We start from the raw sequence: 21,195 nt of genomic DNA, 5'->3' as shown, positions 1-21,195 counted from the left end.
TATCTGATCTGTATTTGTATGGGGAATGCGCGTCGTTAATTATGTCGTGTCCACTGAAGTATTGCTCCGTGTCAATCTGTTCTAGGCTAATTGCCGACTGTTTAAACGGTGGCCTATTATGCTGAGGTCCAGGGACTCGCATGACATGAACACAACTCGTCAATTTGAACATTTCGTTTCTGTTGATCTGATAGCTTCACTGTCTCCTATCATCAGCTCAGTCGTCAGCTGGACCATGAATGCTTACAGTCATATAGTCTAATATGTTATTTCATTCCATTGTTTGGATACTAATGTGTTACTGTAACTTTCATATATAGGAATAGCATTTTTTTTAATCGAAATTTTATCCTTCAACCTGGAATAGATTTTTTTCAGTGCAGGTAATGCATTTGCAGGTAAGATAAAACACAAAGTCCGTGAGATAAACAAACAATTAACAGTCAAAATTGAACAGAAGGTAACCATTCAGTGTGGACTTAGACTAATTAACTTGTGATTCTGGTTTAGGCTATTTTATCAAAGGTTATTTTATCCGCAACTGCTTTTAGGCATGGACGCATGAAGAACATTTTCCAATAACAGCCTAGTTGTATACGCACTTACTGACTCTATAGGCTACTATGCAATGTAACCTATCTAATTTTGGAACAGTCTAGTCTACTGAGAACGTCATCATAATTCTTACATGGGCATCAAAGTAGTCGGAGGTCCGAGGTAGCACATGCAGTCCCGTCGGGGGCGTCCGACTCTGTCCCAAACAGTGCCCTCTCCATCGCCGTACATGATAATGCCACTCAGTTGGGGACAGCGCGAGCCCGGTACTGTAAATCCAGTTTAACCACGGAGAAAAATAACATGGTCCCCCTTCTCACCCACACATATGCCGTTGCATTACATCATTTTAACAGGCTCAGATAGATAGGGGCAATTGCGCTCTCCAATCTCCATCCGCTTGGACACCTCGGGGCTTCTGGCGAACATTGCAACAGTGCCACCTACCCGTGGTCAGAAATACATTCCTCTTTTATGGAACCCTGAGGTAGCCTTACAAACTGGAATCGATTTTTTGTGATTCGTTTTTTAGATTAGGAACATGTCTGTGGAATTGGATGCATGACCTAGTCAATTTTGTTAACTGAGACCTTAATCCCTATGAATTGCCACTGAGATCTCCACAGACCATGGTTGTGGAATCGGCCTTACTTCAGACGTCAAAAGCAGTTGGCTATTAAATTAGCCTGGAATCTAAATATGCTATACTCCGTTTGAAACAAACCTTATCAGTTTAGTTTCCAGGAGATGACAATATAATATTGGTTAACCCAGAAGTAAAATATTGCGTAATTTGGTCAGTCCACAAGAGATTCATGACATTAATACTGAAATACAGTTTGGTACATCATATGAGAGGAGTCTCAAGTATCCATCCAATCAGCTGGTATATTGTGAGGGATTTGATGGGATTAATCAACTCTGTAGGTAGCATCTCAAATGGCTTCCTATAGTGCACTACTTTTGACCAGGACCCATAGGGGTTCAGATAAGTGCACTACATATGGAATAGTGTGCCATTTGGGACAGATCCCTAGTCCCAGTCAAACTGCTGAGAACCAATTCATGTGAAATGGATTCACATACCGAAAGGTAATAAACACACACACACACACAATTCATATTGAAAGGCTCTGGAGCAACGAACAGCTCCTTGCTGTCTCTGCCTGGCCGGTTCCCCTCTCTCCACTGGGATTCTCTGCCTCTAACCCTATTACAGGAGCTGAGTCACTGGCTTATTGGTGTTCTTCCATGCCGTCCCTAGGAGGGGTGTGTCACTTGAGTGGGTTGAGTCACTGACGTGGTCTTCCTGTCTGGGTTGGCACCCCCCCTTGGGTTGTGCCGTGGCGGAGATCTTTGTGGGCTATTCTCGGCCTTGTCTCAGGATGGTAAGTTGGTGGTTGAAGATATCCCTCTAGTGGTGTGGGGGCTGTGCTCTGGCAAAGTGGGTGGGGTTATATCCTTCCTGTTTGGCCCTGTCCGGGGGTATCGTCGGATGGGGCCACAGTGTCTCCTGACCCCTCCTGTCTCAGCCTCCAGTATTTATGCTGCAGTAGTTTATGTGTCCGGGGCTAGGGTCAGTCTGTTATATCTGGAGTATTTCTCCTGTCTTATCCGGTGTCCTGTGTGAATTTAAGTATGCTCTATCTAATTCTCTCTTTCTCTCTTTCTCTCTCTCGGAGGACCTGAGCCCTAGGACCATGCCTCAAGACTACCTGACATGATGACTCCTTGATGTCCCCAGTCCACCTGGCCGTGCTGCTGCTCCAGTTTCAACTGTTCTTCCTGCGGCTATGGAACCCTGACCTGTTCACCGGACATGCTACCTGTCCCAGACCTGCTGTTTTCCACTATCTAGAGACAGCAGGAGCGGTAGAGATACTCTCAGTTATCGGCTATGAAAAGCCAACTGACATTTACTCTTGAGGTGCTGACTTGTTACACCCTCGACAACTGTGAATATTATTATTTGACCATGCTGGTCATTTATGAACATTTGAACATCTTGGCCATGTGCTGTTATAATCTCCACCTGGCACAGCCAGAAGAGGACTGGCCACCCCTCATAGCCTGGTTCCTCTCTAGGTTTCTTCCTAGGTTTTGGCCTTTCTAGGGAGTTTTTCCTAGCCACCGTGCTTCTACACCTGCATTGCTTGCTGTTTGGGGTTTTAGGCTGGGTTTCTGTACAGCACTTTGAGATATCAGCTGATGTAAGAAGGGCTATATAAATGTGATTTGATTTGATATTATTGCTGATCTTAGTGCTCCAATAAATATGCAAAACTTCTTGATTATGTCCAATTTAAGAAGTATGTTACACTGACTCTCACTTCAATCCAAGGACAACGACATCAACCAATCTGCATGGATGGGAAACAACATGTTGGTTGCTTCCCAAATGGCACCCTACTATCTATATAGTGCAACACATTTGACCAGGTCCCATAGGGCTCTACTACCTATAGGGTTCTACTACCCATAGTGCTCGACTACCCATAGGGCTCGACTACCCATAGGGCTCGACTACCCATAGGGCTCTACTACCCATAGGGTTCTACTACCCATAGGGCTCTACTAGCTATAGGGTTCTACTACCCATAGGGCTCGACTACCCATAGGGCTCGACTACCCATAGGGCTCTACTACCCATAGGGTTCTACTACCCATAGGGTTCTACTACCCATAGGGCTCAACTACCCATAGGGTTCAACTACCCATAGTGCTCTACAAGCTATAGGGTTCTACTACCCATAGGGTTCTACTACCCATAGGGCTCTACTACCCATAGGGTTCTACTACCCATAGGGTTCTACTACCCATAGGGCTCAACTACCCATAGGGCTCAACTACCCATAGTGCTCTACTACCTGTAGTGTTCTACTACCCATAGGGCTCTACTACCCATAGGGCTCTACTACCCATAGGGTTCTACTACCTATAGGGCTCTACTACCTATAGGGCTCTACTACCCATAGGGCTCTACTACCTATAGGACTCTACGACCTATAGGGCTCTACTACCCATAGGGCTCTACTACCCATAGGGCTATACTACCTATAGGGCTCTACTACCTATAGGGCTCTACTACCCATAGGGCTCTACTACCCATAGGTCTCTACTACCTATAGGGCTCTACTACCCATAGGTCTCTACTACCCATAGGTCTCTACTACCTATAGGGCCCTACTACCCATAGGGCTGTACTACCCATAGGGCTCTACTACCTATAGGGCTCTACTACCCATAGGGCTCTACTACCTATAGTGTTCTACTACTCATAGGGCTCTACTATCCATAGGGCTCTACTACCTATAGGGCTCTACTACCCATAGGGCTCTACTACCTATAGGGCTCTACTACCTATAGGGCTCTACTACCCATAGGACTCTACTACCCATAGGGCTCTACTACCCACAGGACTCTACTACCTATAGTGTTCTACTACTCATAGGGCTCTACTACCCATTGGGCTCTACTATCCATAGGGCCCTGGTCAAAAGTTGTGCACTTTATAAGGAATAGGGTGCCGTTTTGGGTGCAGCCGTTGTTGATCCGGTTGATAAACATGATTCAATTTATTGTGTCACATTAGTAATTTCTGCTGAGTAGAGAGAGAGTGTGAATTATCCCAGTCAATTAACACCCTATTACCAGTTATATAACCTAGAGCCCCTAGTCTATACTTTAAGAAGGGTAAAGAAGAGAGAGAGGGAAAGGAGTGAGAGAGGGAAAGGAGTGAGAGAGAGAATGGAGTGAGAGAGAGAATGGAGTGAGAGTAAGAAAGGAGTGAGAGAGAACAGAGTGAGAGAGGGAACAGAGTGAGAGAGGGACAGGAGTGAGACAGAACAGAGTGAGAGGGACAGAAGTGAGAGAGGGAAAAGTGAGAGTGAGAACAGAGTGAGAAAGGAGTGAGAGTGAGAAAGGAGTGAGAGAGAGAACTTGGGGGAGAGAATGGAGTGAGAGAGAAAGGATTGAGAGAGAAAGGAGTGAGAGAGGGAAAGGAGTGAGAGAGAGAACGGAGTGAGAGAGAAAGGAGTGAGAGAGGGAAAGGAGTGAGAGAGAATGGAGAGAGAGATGGAACGGAGTGAGAGAGAGAAAGGAGTGAGAGAGAGAACGGTGTGAGAGACAACGGTGTGAGAGAGAATGGTGTGAGAGAGAGAATGGTGTGAGAGAGGGAAAGGAGTGAGAACGAACGGAGTGAGAGAGGGAAAGGAGTGAGAGAGAGAAATGAGTGAGACAGGGAAAGGAGTGAGAGAGAATGGAGTGAGAGAGGGAAAGGAGTGAGAGAGAATGGAGTGAGAGAGAGAACGGAGTGAGAGAGGGAAAGGAGTGAGATAACGGAGTGAGAGAGTGAACGGAGTGAGAGAGGGAGCGGTGGGGATGGAGGGATAGCCAGTGTACATGTCTGTGGTTGGTCCTCTATAACAACAGGTTTTAAACTGCAGGAGGTAGGAGCCCAACCATTGTTTCTGAGGCAGAACATCTCAGGTCCCTTCTCTCCCAACTGGCACTCACTCACTCACTCACTCACTCACTCACTCACTCACTCACTCACTCACTCACTCACTCACTCACACACACGCACACACACTCACTCACACACATATCCCGTCTCTTCTCAGTGGTCGGTGGTGGTCTATCTGGAGTGGAACAATACGGGGGAGAATACAATGCACCAGGGAGAAGGAGAGAGGAAAATGGGAGTGGGATTTCTATTTATAGATCTGTCTGGAATGGAGTCCGCTGTCACCAATCACTTGCATATCAAAAGCGCAGCCGGCTGAATGGACTTGTTGCCTTCTCCCCATTGGAAAGTCACTCCAAACTGTCATGTTGGTCAGTTGGCTAATTGTCATATCAATTACCATCACTTTGTCATGATCATACGTTTTAAGTTTGAGGAATGTGCTTTGAGCACCACCTTAATCAGTGAATTACCATCAAATGAAAAGGCAGCCAGGTTAGGAATTTACACTCTGTCCTTTAAAGGAAAAAAGCTCCCTCAATGTCTTTTGAATGAATATCCAACATTTAAGATGCACCTGTCGCAGCAACCCTCTACAGCGAGAGTGCATATCATTTATCCATTTTGTACCTTTAAAGGTTATTTTCTGTTCTGTCCATCATCGAGTCCTGCAGACTGTCCTGTCCTCTTGTTCACCTTGGCCCTTTACAGTACAGTAGCTTTGTCACGCTGGTAACAATGATTCGGGAGACAGGCGCAGGAATGCATAATAGAGTTTTTTATTACGCCCCAAATTATGGCGTGCCGTGTAAGGCCACGGGGACGAAGACCAAACAAACACGTACACAAAACACAGGGTTGAACCCCAAACAAAAGAGCGAGGAGTACCTCTAATAAATATACACACACACAATGATTAACACACAGGACGAGACCCGTAATCATCTGAGCAATCCACAAGGGCATGAAAGCCCAAAACACACAGCACAGGTACTCACACGCACCAACGGACATTGGAACAATAATGGACAGCCCAATGGAAACCAAAGGGCACATATATACAAGTACTAATCAGTGGGAATAGGGGACAGGTGTGCGTGATGAAAGTTCCGGAGGGATCTGTGACAAGCTTGGCTGCTCCTCACCCTGGATTATTGTTTAAAGCTGGCTGGGCGCAATCAACACTTTGCTAGCGAAGTGCTGTGTGGCTGGCTGGTCCCCACGTTATTTTCTGTTCTGTCCATCATCGAGCCCTGCAGACTGTCCTGTCCTCCTGTTCACCGTGGCCCTATACAGTTCAGTAGCTTGGCTGCTCCCCACCCTGGATTATTGTTTAAAGCAGGCTGGGCGCAATCAACACTTTTCTAGCTGGCTATTCCTCACGGACTGGAGAGAGAACAGAAGGCTGGCAGGGGTTGCTGGGGATATGGCAGGTTAGAATAGGATAGAACATAATAGAATAGAAGAGAATATAATAGAATAGAATAGAATAGAACAGAATAGAAGAGAAGAGAAGGTAGAATAGAATAGAACAGAAGTATTGCCAGTCTTGCATTGGGGACAGTCAGTCAGTCAGTCAGTCAGTCAGTCAGTCAGTCAACACCATAGACAGAAAAGGAGGAAAGAGAAAGGAAGATTTAGAGGAAGTGAGGAGGAGGGGTGACAAGAAAGGAGAAGTAGAGGTAGAATGGTGTGAGGAGGAGAGGAAGAATGATGGAGGAGTTTGGAATATTTACTCAGTATAGATGAAAGTGGGGAAAGACAGAGGAGTATAGTCAATGAATAACACATGCTTCTGGAGGTGGGAGTAAGGAAGGATAGAGGGAAGGAAGGATAGAGGGAAGGAAGGATAGTGAGAAGGAAGGATAGAGGGAAGGAAGGACAGAGGGAAGGAAGGATAGTGAGAAGGAAGGATAGAAGGAAGGAAGGAAGGACAGAGGGAAGGAAGGATAGTGAAAAGGAAGGATAGAGGGAAGGAAGGACAGAGGGAAGGAAGGATAGAGGGAAGGAAGGACAGAGGGAAGGAAGGACAGAGGGAAGGAAGGATAGTGAGAAGGAAGGATAGAGGGAAGGAAGGACAGAGGGAAGGAAGGATAGTGAGAAGGAAGGACAGAGGGAAGGAAGGACAGAGGGAAGGAAGGACAGAGGGAAGGAAGGATAGAGGGAAGGAAGGACAGAGGGAAGGAAGGACAGAGGGAAGGAAGGATAGTGAGAAGGAAGGATAGAGGGAAGGAAAGACAGAGGGAAGGAAGGATAGTGAGAATGAAGGACAGAGGGAAGGATAGAGGGAAGGAAGGACAGAGGGAAGGAAGGATAGAGGAATATAGTGAATGAATAACATGCCTCTAGAGGTGGGGGTAAGCAGAAGTAATTGTTAAGTAGGGCAGGGTGACAACATAAAGGAAGAATTTTGTGCATACGCACGTATCTCTCTTATCATAAAAGATGCATGGGTAGCAGGTTATGGGTCAAGGAATGAAGGGATGAAGGGAGAGAGGAGGCCAGGAATAAGCATGAGGTCTTGATGAATTGTCTAGAATGAAGAGAGAGAGGAGTCCAGGATATGCATGAGGTCTTAATGAAGGGTCTAGAATGAAGGGAGAGACGTGGTGCAGGAGTATGCATGAGATCTTAATGAACTGTCTAGAATGAAGGGAGAGAGGAGGGCAGGAATATGCATGAGATCTTAATGAACTGTCTAGAATGAAGAGAGAGAGGAGGGCAGGAATATGCATGTCTTAATGAACTGTCTAGAATGAAGGGCGTGTGTTAAAAGATAGAGATAGACCAGCATTTCCTCGTTCTATGATGTCACATGATTCTTATACTCTGTTTGTATCTGTTTTTCTTAGAGAACACACAAACGCTCCATCAAGTCATTAATGCGCCTTTTAAAAGAAAGCCGCCCTTCAACGGTCTATAAATAGGCAACATTTGAAGTGCTCTAATTCATGCAGTTTAGTGTTCTTCAAAGGAAACAGGAGGTCCTTGATTGTATCACATTAAATGGTTGCATGATTTAAAAGACTACCTCGCTCCCACATTAAACAAACAAGATACCATATTTATTTCACCAAGGAGGAGGTTTCAGGGGGAGGGCCCTGTATTTTAGCTAATCATGTCACATGACCTGGATTTTTGTCTTTGTTTAAAGCTTTTTCATCAAACTGTCCCATTTTCTTTTTATGTCAGATGGTCCTGCATCATCCTCAGACAATTGCATACATTTCTGGTCTAATTCTCATTTCTGGAAGTTTAAAATAAATGTTCAAATCCAGGTCATGTGACATGATTAACCAGAACAAAGGGCGCTTCTCATGGTACCACAAAGTATTTAAATGAACTACAACTTAAAAGGGTTTTAAAGTATGTCATAAGAACTACATACATGCTGAGGACTTGGGTAACAGGCTATATACAGGGAGTACTGGTACCGAGTCAATGTGGAGGTTAAATAGAGGGAGTACTGGTACCGAGTCAATGTGGAGGCTATATACAGGGAGTACTGGTACCGAGTCAATGTGGAGGTTAAATAGAGGGAGTACTGGTACCGAGTCAATGTGGAGGTTATATACAGGGAGTACTGGTACAGAGTCAATGTGGAGGTTATATACAGGGAGTACCGGTACCGAGTCAATGTGGAGGCTATATACAGGGGAGTACTGGTACCAAGTCAATGTGGAGGTTATATACCGGGAGTACTGGTACAGAGTCAATGTGGAGGTTATATACAGGGAGTACCGGTACCGAGTCAATGTGGCGGTTATATACAGGGAGTACCGGTATCGAGTCAATGTGGAGGTTATATACAGGGAGTACTGGTACCGAGTCAATGTGGAGGTTATATACAGGGAGTACCGGTACCGAGTCAATGTGGAGGTTATATACAGGGAGTACCGGTACCGAGTCAATGTGGAGGTTATATACAGGGAGTACCGGTACCGAGTCAATGTGGAGGTTATATACAGGGAGTACCGGTACCGAGTCAATGTGGAGGTTATATACAGGGAGTACCGGTACCGAGTCAATGTGGAGGCTATATACAGGGAGTACTGGTACCGAGTCAATGTGGAGGTTATATACAGGGAGTACTGGTAGCGAGTCAGTGTGGAGGTTTTATACAGGGAGTACTGGTACTGAGTCAATGTGGAGGTTATATACAGGGAGTACTGGTACCGAGTCAATGTGGAGGTTATATACAGGGAGTACTGGTACCGAGTCAATGTGGAGGTTATATACAGGGAGTACTGGTAGCGAGTCAGTGTGGAGGTTATATACAGGGAGTACTGGTACTGAGTCAATGTGGAGGTTATATACAGGGAGTACTGGTACCGAGTCAATGTGGAGGTTATATACAGGGAGTACTGGTACCGAGTCAATGTGGAGGTTATATAAAGGGAGTACCGGTACAGAGTCAATGTGCGGGGGTACAGGTTAGTGGAGGTCATTTGTACATGTAGGTTAGGGGTAAAGTTAATATTTCTTAGACAATAGACAGCTAGTAGCAGCAGTGTACACAACAAATGGTGGGTGGAGGGGGGGGGGACAATAAAGTAGTCCGGTGGCCATTTGATTAATTGATTAGCAGTTTTATGGCTTGGGGGTAGAAGCTGTTAAGGAGCCTTTAGGTCCTAGACTTGGCGCTCCGACACGGTTTGCATACATAGCCCCTATCGGGGTTCTGGTCAAAAGTAGTGCACTATGTAGGGAATAGGGTGCCATTTGGGACACAATTCAAGCCCCTCCCAGGGCAGTCCAGTAATTCATTGGCCCCCTAAGCCCTCTATATCCCTCTGGCCTTCCACTATTTATTATCACACTGACTGGCTAGTGGCTCTACCATCCGCAAACTGACTGGCAGAAGATCAACCTAATGTCAGGGCGCCAGGGGACCTGAATTGATAGTGTATGTCAAACTATTGGACAGGAAGACTAGGGATTTAGGGAGATAGAGCCTCTCAGAGTAGTTCTGATCCAGGATCAGCTTCCCCCTCTCCATATAATCTAATTCATTATGATTTAAAAAGTCAAACTTATCCTAGATCAGAACTCCTGCTAGACACTGCTAAACGTCTCGAAATCTACTGATTGTGTTGTGTAAGACTGTATACTGTTATTTCTGTTACTCTATCGCTCCAAAACATGAAGGGAAAATCAGATGGTTATAGACTGACTAAAGTCAATCAGATCCATCCATCCAACTGTAATGTAATGAAAGCAATATGAGTACTGCTGCGGGAGATGTCAAAGGCAACTCGCGGTAAACCACCTTACTGTAGGTAAACCACCTTACTGCACATTTCAGATATGAACTCAAACATGAACACATTTCAAATATGAACTCAGAAAAAACATTTACTACACTAACATTAATGAATGTCAAACCTGTCATTCAAAAGTGAGATGAAGAACACGGTAACACTTTAGTTAACCCAAATACAGTACTATCCTGGAGGACTACAACACTATGAAAAGTGAAACATACAGTACTATCCTGGAGGACTACAACACTATGAAAAGTGAAACATACAGTACTATCCTGGAGGACTACAACACTATGAAAAGTGAAACATACAGTACTATCCTGGAGGACTACAACACTATGAAAAGTGAAACATACAGTACTATCCTGGAGGACTACAACACTATGAAAAGTGAAACATACAGTACTATCCTGGAGGACTACAACACTATGAAAAGTGAAACATACAGTACTATCCTGGAGGACTACAACACTATGAAAAGTGAAACATACAGTACTATCCTGGAGGACTACAACACTATGAAAAGTGAAACATACAGTACTATCCTGGAGGACTACAACACTATGAAAAGTGAAACATACAGTACTATCCTGGAGGACTACAACACTATGAAAAGTGAAACATACAGTACTATCCTGGAGGACTACAACACTATGAAAAGTGAAACATACAGTACTATCCTGGAGGACTACAACACTATGAAAAGTGAAACATACAGTACTATCCTGGAGGACTACAACACTCTAAAGGAGTAGGGCATTAAGAAGTAGGAGTGGAGTAGTGGTCCAGGTACCTTGCATGGCCCTGGTATGGTCGTTGTCCGTAATCGTCGTTGTCCGTAAGCGTAGGTCCCAGTCCCGTAGTTCCCCCCTGCTCTGTGCTGCTCTCTCCCCTGCATTGCGTCGGCATCCTTTGGGCTCCTGTCTGGACTGGACTGCAGCGAGTGACAGAAGTACAACGGCCCGGCTGGCAGGGTGGTGTTTATTTTAAAGATTTTTTTGTTGCATTGATTGGAGGGTGTGTATGTGTGTTGGTAGGGGGGTATATGTGTGTGTGTTTATGTGTGTGTGTGTGTGTGTGTGTGTGTGTGTGTGTGTGTGTGTGTGTGTGTGTGTGTGTGTGTGTGTGTGTGTGTGTGTGTGTGTGTGTGTGTGTGTGTGTGTGTGTGTGTGTGTGTGTGTGTGTGTGTGTGTGTGAACCTGCGGGGAGAGGCCAGGGGAACCAATGCTTACTCTAGCAAAAAAGTGCAGTCCAGTCATCAATAGGTAGGCAGGTCAACACCCCTCATCGGCAGTGTGGTCTCTGCCCAAATGGCACCCTGTTACCTATTTAGTGCTATACTTTTGACAAGAACCCTATGAGGCCTGGTCAAAAGTAGTGCACTACATAGGGAATAGGGTGCCATTTGGGACTTAGATTCAGTGTGTCTCCGCTCCAAGACGGAGGGATCAAGTTCATCTTGCATAGTGCCTCTCCTCTCAGTTAGAAACTCCCAGAGGCAAGACCATAATCAATTCTCATTGTGGTACACGTCAACTTCAGACACAATCCAACAATATCTTCTGAAACATTTGAGATGCTGTACTGGCCCGGGTAGACGTAGGATTGTGTTGTTTCCTGGCTGTGACGATATATAGGAACAGGTCTCTACATTCTAGAACTCACAGGAGATAGAGAACAGGTTCTATAGTTCCCCTCAAGGATAAAGGAAGTGAATAGAATAGAATTGAGGTCATAGATCATCATTCAGTAGGCCTATTCAGTATTCATAATGCCAGACGAAATGAGCCAATCAGAGCAATCTCCTTCTGACACAGCTTTAAATAGAACACCAACTGACTTCTCAGTCTGCAGACCAATGTGATTCTCAGCACTGTGTGTGTGTGTGTGTGTGTGTGTGTGTGTGTGTGTGTGTGTGTGTGTGTGTGTGTGTGTGTGTGTGTGTGTGTGTGTGTGTGTGTGTGTGTGTGTGTGTGTGTGTGTGTGTGCGAACGAGAGAGAGACAGAGAGAAAGTGAGAGAGGGAGAGAGCGAGAGGGAAAGCAGAAATATTCCCCGTCATTAATATTGCCATTTGATCTCTCTCCCTCCATCTTTCATATTCTCACATGCATTGGACTGAACAGCAGGCTAGTGTGTGTGTGTGTGTGTGTGTGTGTGTGTGTGTGTGTGTGTGTGTGTGTGTGTGTGTGTGTGTGTGTGTGTGTGTGTGTGTGTGTGTGTGTGTGTTGCTCTGTGCTCAGCACTGGGTCTTATTATAAAAGGATTAGAGACAAGAGTTCAGGCAGACAAGACCAAACAGAATGAAAATAAAGAGTGCTGGAAGGAAGAGAGAGCACTGAGGAGGAGCACTGAGGAGTCCCATTAAATCCATATTGACAGTGCATTGTGTACAGTCTTCTTACTGTAACATGTTGGTTATCCAAGCTGGTTATCCAAGTTGGTTATCCAAGTTCTCTGCGATCGATACAACCTTACATAACCAATTCCTGGACACTTAACTCATTTTTATCAATGTACTGAAATAAACTATTTGGAAGAAAGGAACCAGTGGTGGGTCTGCCAGGTGAAAGCCATTGCAGTAAAAGCCTTCTAAATTGGACCTAGTTTCTATTGATGGATTTTTGATAGAGTGGACTGTGGACCTTGCTAGAATGTCTAATGTTACCAGCTCCAACAGGGCAGTAGAATGTCTGATGTTACCAGCTCCAACAGGGCAGTAGAATGTCTTATGTTACCAGCTCCAACAGGGCAGTAGAATGTCTTAAGTTACCAGCTCCAACAGGGCAGTAGAATGTCTTGTGTTACCAGCTCCAACAGGGCAGTAGAATGTCTTGTGTTACCAGCTCCAACAGGGCAGTAGAATATCTTAAGTTACCAGCTCCAACAGGGCACTAGAATGTCTAATGTTACCAGCTCCAACAGGGCAGTAGAATATCTTAAGTTACCAGCTCCAACAGGGCAGTAGAATATCTTAAGTTACCAGCTCCAACAGGGCAGTAGAATGTCTTATGTTACCAGCTCCAACAGGGCAGTAGAATATCTTAAGTTACCAGCTCCAACAGGGCAGTAGAATATCTTAAGTTACCAGCTCCAACAGGGCAGTAGAATGTCTTATGTTACCAGCTCCAACAGGGCAGTAGAATGTCTAATGTTACCAGCTCCAACAGGGCAGTAGAATGTCTTATGTTACCAGCTCCAACAGGGCAGTAGAATGTCTTATGTTACCAGCTCCAACAGGGCAGTAGAATGTCTTATGTTACCAGCTCCAACAGGGCAGTAGAATGTCTTATGTTACCAGCTCCAACAGGGCAGTAGAATGTCTTGTGTTACCAGCTCCAACAGGGCAGTAGAATGTCTTGTGTTACCAGCTCCAACAGGGCAGTAGAATGTCTTATGTTACCAGCTCCAACAGGGCAGTAGAATGTCTTATGTTACCAGCTCCAACAGGGCAGTAGAATGTCTTATGTTACCAGCTCCAACAGGGCAGTAGAATGTCTTATGTTACCAGCTCCAACAGGGCAGTAGAATGTCTTATGTTACCAGCTCCAACAGGGCAGTAGAATGTCTTGTGTTACCAGCTCCAACAGGGCAGTAGAATATCTTAAGTTACCAGCTCCAACAGGGCAGTAGAATGTCTTGTGTTACCAGCTCCAACAGGGCAGTAGAATGTCTTATGTTACCAGCTCCAACAGGGCAGTAGAATATCTTATGTTACCAGCTCCAACAGGGCAGTAGAATGTCTTATGTTACCAGCTCCAACAGGGCAGTAGAATGTCTTATGTTACCAGCTCCAACAGGGCAGTAGAATATCTTAAGTTACCAGCTCCAACAGGGCAGTAGAATATCTTATGTTACCAGCTCCAACAGGGCAGTAGAATGTCTTATGTTACCAGCTCCAACAGGGCAGTAGAATGTCTTATGTTACCAGCTCCAACAGGGAAGAAGAATGTCTTATGTTACCAGCTCCAACAGGGCACTAGAATGTCTTAAGTTACCAGCTCCAACAGTGCAATAGAATGTCTTATGTTACCAGCTCTAACAGGGCAGTAGAATGTCTTATGTTACCAGCACCAACAGGGCAGTAGAATGTCTTATGTTACCAGCACCAACAGGGCAGTAGAATGTCTTATGATACCAGCTCCAACAGGGCAGAAGAATGTCTTATGTTACCAGCTCCGACTGGGCAGAAGAATGTCTTATGTTACCAGCTCCAACAGGGCAGTAGAATGTCTAATGTTACCAGCTCCAACAGGGCAGTAGAATGTCTTATGTTACCAGCTCCAACAGGGCAGAATAATGTCTTATGTTACCAGCTCTGACTGGACAGAAGAATGTCTTATGTTACCAGCTCCAACAGGGCAGTAGAATGTCTAATGTTACCAGCTCCAACAGGGCAGTAGAATGTCTTATGTTACCAGCTCCAACAGGGCAGAAGAATGTCTTATGTTACCAGCTCCAACAGGGCAGTAGAATGTCTAATGTTACCAGCTCCAACAGGGCAGTAGAATGTCTTATGTTACCAGCTCCAACAGGGCAGTAGCATGTCTTATGTCACTAGCTCCAACAGGGCAGTGAAATACTTTGTATTATTTGGCCCAGCTCTGATGGAAACATGTAGGATGTGGCTTTCACCTGTTTACAACCAAGACTACACATGTCATTCCAACCAGTTCACAAACACAACCAGTTTTAGTTTGGTTGAAATGAAGTCATTATAAACCAGTGTTGCCTGCTGGGTTTTGACTCCAGTGAGAGTTAACTACGATCTTTATGAAAGCGCCACTCCCCATGAAGACAGCTGTTAGACGTCTTAGGGGCCTGTTTGCTATCCTGGTGCCAGTAATATTACAGTTTGACACACAGCTGGAAAACACCGAGCGGGATTTCTCACAGAAAGACCTTGTGAATGCTATAGTCATAGAAATATAATCACTAGAATGGAAGGAGGGGCTATATCTGTTCTAGTGATTGTATTTCTATGGCTAGAGTATTATCTGTCCTAAAGAAAAGGTTGTTAATTGGCCTGGAATTAAGTGATTGACATATTGCTTATTGTAAAGCTCCTTTGGGTTGTTGTAAAGCTCCTACGCGAGATTGGCCCCAATATAGTTATGTTTTGGTCTTCCTTCAGCCCTCGGATATCTATCTCTATCTCTCTATATCTCTATCTCTCTCACTCTCTCTCTATCTACCTCTATCTATCTATCTCTATCTCTCTCTCTCTATATATATATATATATATATATCTCTCTCTCTCTCTCTCTCTCTCTCTCTCTCTCTCTCTCTACCTACCTCTATCTCTCTCTCTATATATATATATATCTATCTCTATCTCTCTCTCTCTCAAATTCAAATTCAAATTCAAGCTGCTTTATTGGCATGAAAAACATTGTGTCAACATTGCCAAATTAACAATGTGTACAATATACATTGTAATAAAATTATAAACAGTAACAAATAACAATATAAAATGGCAGTAAATAATAATACAAAAATAAATACAAAAATAATAACAGTAAAATGTTAACAGTCAATAGTAGAATGTAATGTAATAAATATAAAAATATAAATATGGAAAATGAAACTATAACCAACTTATAACTAAATAACGGTCATCTTCACCATTACATCAGTACTACAACTACTATCATCATTACCACTACTACTACCACCCCCATCACTAAACTGCTATCATTACCATTACCACCCATACCACTACTATTTAGAATGATCAACAACAATAATAATAGTAATAACAATAATAGTAATAATAAGTAAGTTACTGCTTACTATGCAGATGTTATTATCCAGTGTCCCTCAGGCTATGGCAGGCAAATACATATTTGGCTGCAAGAGGAGCCATTGCTCCTTCGCCCATGAGTATTTTTAGTTTTTCCTCTGGGTTTAATAAGTAAAAATTTGGAATAAATGTAGTCATTTCTGTGAATAATGAATCTCTTTGTGAGGAATATTTATCACAGTAAAGGAGAAAGTACATCTCTGTCTCTACCTCCCCTGTCGTACATTGACCACATACACGCTCCTCTTTGGGTAGCCATGTCTTTATACACTGCTCAAAAAATTAAAAGGGAACACTAAAATAACACATCCTAGATCTGAATGAATGAAATAATCTTATTAAATACTTTTTTCTTTACATAGTTGAATGTGCTGACAACAAAATCACACAAAATAAATCAATGGAAATCCAATTTATCAACCCATGGAGGTCTGGATTTGGAGTCCCACTCAAAATTAAAGTGGAAAACCACACTACAGGCTGATCCAACTTTGATGTAATGTCCTTAAAACAAGTCAAAATGAGGCTCAGTAGTGTGTGTGGCCTCCACGTGCCTGTATGACCTCCCTATAACGCCTGGGCATGCTCCTGATGAGGTGGCGGATGGTCTCCTGAGGGATTTCCTCCCAGACCTGGACTAAAGCATCCGCCAACTCCTGGACAGTCTGTGGTGCAACGTGGCGTTGGTGGATGGAGCGAGACATGATGTCCCAGATGTGCTCAATTGGATTCAGGTCTGGGGAACGGGCGGGCCAGTCCATAGCATCAATGCCTTCCTCTTGCAGGAACTGCTGACACACTCCAGCCACATGAGGTCTAGCATTGTCTTGCATTAGGAGGAACCCAGGGCCAACCGCACCAGCATATGCGCTCACAAGGGGTCTGAGGATCTCATCTCGGTACCTAATGGCAGTCAGGCTACCTCTGGCGAGCACATGGAGGGCTATGCGGCCCCCCAAAGAAATGCCATCCCACACCATGACTGACCCACCGCCAAACCGGTCATGCTGGAGGATGTTGCAGGCAGCAGAACATTCTCCATGGCGTCTCCAGACTCTGTCACGTCTGTCACATGTGCTCAGTGTGAACCTGCTTTCATCTGTGAAGAGCACAGGGCGCCAGTGGCGAATTTGCCAATCTTGGTGTTCTCTGGCAAATGCCAAACGTCCTGCACGGTGTTGGGCTGTAAGCACAACCCCCACCTGTGGACGTCGGGCCCTCATACCACCCTCATGGAGTCTGTTTCTGACCGTTTGAGCAGACACATGCACATTTTTGGCCTGCTGGAGGTCATTTTGCAGGGCTCTGGCAGTGCTCCTCCTGCTCCTCCTTGCACAAAGGCGGAGATAGCGGTCCTGCTGCTGGGTTGTTGCCCTCCTATGGCCTCCTCCACGTCTCCTGATGTACTGGCCTGTCTCCTGGTAGCGCCTCCATGCTCTGGACACTACGCTGACAGACACAGCAAACCTTCTTGCCACAGCTCGCATTGATGTGCCATCCTGGATGAGCTGCACTACCTGAGCCACTTGTGTGGGTTGTAGACTCCGTCTCATGCTACCACTAGAGTGAAAGCACCGCCAGCATTCAAAAGTGACCAAAACATCAGCCAGGAAGCATAGGAACTGAGAAGTGGTCTGTGGTCACCACCTGCAGAACCACTCCTTTATTGGGGGTGTCTTGCTAATTGCCTATAATTTCCACCTGTTGTCTATTCCATTTGCACAACAGCATGTGACATTTATTGTCAATCAGTGTTGCTTCCTAAGTGGACAGTTTGATTTCACAGAAGTGTGATTGACTTGGAGTTACATTGTGTTGTTTAAGTGTTCCCTTTATTTCTTTGAGCAGTGTATGTCTGCCGGTTTCTATTGCCAATCGGTAGTCACTCAGCCTGTACTTGGTAAGGATCTGTCTCTGCTTCATATCTCTGACAGAGTAGAGATAATCAGCCAATTCATATTCTCTGTTTAGGGTCAGATAGCAATTTAGTTGGCTTTGGGATTTTGTTTCGTTTTTCCAATGTTGTAAATATGAGTCCTTTGATTGGTTCATGATTTTGTATATTTTAATTCTTTCTTTTGAAGCAGTGCTGGTGTCAGCTTGTCACTTGTTTTCTGTGTACATACATTTTATTAAGTCATACACCTTACCACCAAGCCCACTTTGGAGAATGTTGTAGAATAGCCCTTTGTGCCAAATAGAATCAAATGCTTTTTTAAAGTCAATAAAGCAAGCAAAGATTTTGCCCTCTTTTTTTTGGTGGACGTGTTTATTAATTAGTGTGTGTAAGGTGTATATATGGTCAGTAGTGCGACGGTTAGGGAGAAAGCCAATTTGACATTTACTTATTACATTTTTTTAATGAAGAAAGGTTTGAATTCTTGAATTCAAAAAGCCACAGAAAACCATTCCCAAGTTACTGTTTTCGCAAATTCCCCTGTAATTATTGGGGTCTGATTTGTCTCCACTTTTGTGGATAGGGGAGATGAGCCCCTGGTTCCAGACATCAGGGAAGCAGCCAGAAGTTAAAACCATGTTGAACAATTTAAGCACAGCATTTTGCAACTCAGGTGTGCTGTTTTTCAGCATTTCATTTCTGATGTTGTCTAGACCACAAGCCTTCTTTGATTTAATAGATTTGAGCTTTTCATTTAGTTCTTGTTGGGTTATTTCCGCTCTCTCCACTGGCTTCCAGTTGAAGCTCGCATCCGCTACAAGACCATGGTGATTGCCTACGGAGCTGTGAAGGGAACGGCACCTCCATACCTTCAGGCTCTGATCAGGCCCTACACCCAAACAAGGGCACTGCGTTCATCCACCACTGGCCTGCTGGCCCCCCTACCTCTGAGGAAGCACAGTTCCCGCTCAGCCCAGTCAAAACTGTTCGCTGCTCTGGCACCCCAATGGTGGAACAAGCTCCCTCACGACGCCAGGACAGCGGAGTCAATCACCACCTTCCTGAGACACCTGAAACCCCACCTCTTTAAGGAATACCTAGGATATGATAAAGTAATCCTTCTAACCCCCCCCCCCCCCTTAAAAGATTTAGATGCACCATTTTGTAAGTCGCTCTGGATAAGAGCGTCTGCTAAATGACTTAAATGTAAATGTAAATGTAAATTGGGTAATCTAATGGATTTTGGTTGTTTTTAATGACTGATTCAAGGATGTTCAATTTTCTTTAATTTTTAATTGGTTCTGTTGTAAGTCTGTTTCTGGGATGTTTTTGTATAGATTATCAAAGTAAGTTTTCCAAATTCCTACATCTTTTATGGCTAATTCTTGTGGCTTTGTTGTGCTTAAATTGTTCCACATGTCCCAGAACTGATTTCGGTCAATTGCGTTTTCAATTACATCAAGTGTCAATGTTGCTATAATTCAATTTCTTGCATTTCAGTGTTTGTTTATACTGTTTCAGAGTTTCAAAGTATTCATATCGTAGCTCTGGGTTGTTTTGCTGCTTATGTTTTTCATTTGACATTTGTCTTAGGTGTTTTCTAATTGTTTTACATTCATTATCAAACCATTTGTCAGAAACATTTTGTTTTTTGTTTCTGATGTTGCATTTCTTTGGTTTTCTCAAATTTGCTTTCGATGCTGCTTTTTGGAATATGCAGTTGATGTTTTGAGTAGCCGAATTGACACTATCTTTATTGTTTTGGCATTGTGAGTTATTGAAAAACTGTATAGAGTTCATCATTTCAATTGAGTTCAATGTTTCAATGAATCTCTCTGCACTGTTTGGAGCCCATCTGTATGATTGGTTTATGTTGTAGAGTTTATTGGGCTGTTTTTTTGAATGGGTATTGCCGGTTAATTTCTTCAGAAACACGTTGATCTGACTGTGATCTGACAATGGTGTCTGTGGTCTGACAGTGAATGCACTAATGGAGGAGGGGTCAATGTCAGTGATGGCATAATTGTCTACACTTGTCCCAAGAGCTGAGCAGTAAGTAAACTAACCTAAAGAGTCCCCTCTGATTCTACCATTAAGCATGTACAGGCCTAAGGCTCGACAGAGATGCACTAACTCCTTCCCATTTTTGTTCAGTATTTGGTCAGGACTGTTTCTATTATTTATAATAGGGCTACTGTACAGGGAGGGGTGTCCAAATATGTGGTGGTTACCTCCCGCATCAGTGTAGTCAGGCTCAGAACCTGTTCTTGCATTGAAATCTCCACAAAGAAGCACTTTACCCTCTGCCTGAAATGTAATGATTTCTGTAAGGAGATTGTCGAAAAACTGATCATCATAATATGGTGAATCTGAAGGAGAAGCGTAAGCTGCACATATGTATACGTCATTGTCACAGTAGATTGTACCTTTGTTAAGTTTTAGCCAAATGTGACTGGTACCCTTTTTCATTTAATTCAGGGCTAAGTCCTGCTTATGCCAAATGATGATTCCACCTGAGTCTCGGCCCCGTTTAACATTTTTATGTTTGATTGATGGTAGTAAACTTTCTCTACAGCCTGAGGGACACTGAGTATCTATGTCTCCACGACACCATGTTTCCAGTAGGATTATGATGTCCTGTCCCTTGATGTTTTTAATCAATTCTGGATTTGTTGTTTTATAACCAAAATGTGAAGAGTATAGGCCCTGGATATTCCAAGAGCTGATAGTTAATGATCTCATTTATAATAAGTGATATTCACTGGTTTGAGTAAAGTACATTGAAAAAAACCTAAATAATAATAATATTTATATACACACATACACACATACATACATACATATATATACATATATATACATACGTACGTACATACATACATACATACATACATACATACATACATACATACATAGAATAGTTGTAAACAAATGAATAAGATTACACAAAAAATAAGTACAATGCAATTTGCAACCGTGTGTGTGTGTGTGTGTGTGTGTGTGTGTGTGTGTGTGTGTGTGTGTGTGTGTGTGTGTGTGTGTGTGTGTGTGTGTGTGTGTGTGTGTGTGTGAGAGTGTGTGTGTGTGTGTGAATTAAAGGGTCTGTCTAGCTCAGTAGTCTGCATATTAGTTGCAGTAGTTGGCGCACCTCTCCTATCTCTGATTGTTCTAGGTGTCTTTTGCCAGAGGTTACCTCAGCATATGTAGGCTGA

The 21,195-nt window shown here is 43.9% G+C and overlaps 1 protein-coding gene across 1 annotated transcript in view; it reads right to left on the bottom strand.

The window, feature by feature from the left end:
* LOC106595966 (solute carrier family 35 member F3) overlaps positions 1–941 on the bottom strand; it is a 204,806-nt gene extending 203,865 nt beyond the window's left edge. Inside the window, exon 1 of the mRNA XM_045701037.2 lies at positions 689–941. Within this exon, the coding sequence (XP_045556993.1) occupies positions 689–786 (98 nt within the window). The 5' untranslated portion in view covers positions 787–941. The remainder of the gene's footprint in view (positions 1–688) is intronic.
* Between the last annotated feature and the right edge of the window lie 20,254 nt (positions 942–21,195).

This window comes from Salmo salar, chromosome 18 (genome assembly GCF_965601325.2).
Source record: "Salmo salar chromosome 18, fSalSal1, whole genome shotgun sequence".
Classification (NCBI taxonomy): domain Eukaryota; kingdom Metazoa; phylum Chordata; class Actinopteri; order Salmoniformes; family Salmonidae; genus Salmo; species Salmo salar.
This window is presented reverse-complemented; position numbering and strand designations above follow the sequence as displayed.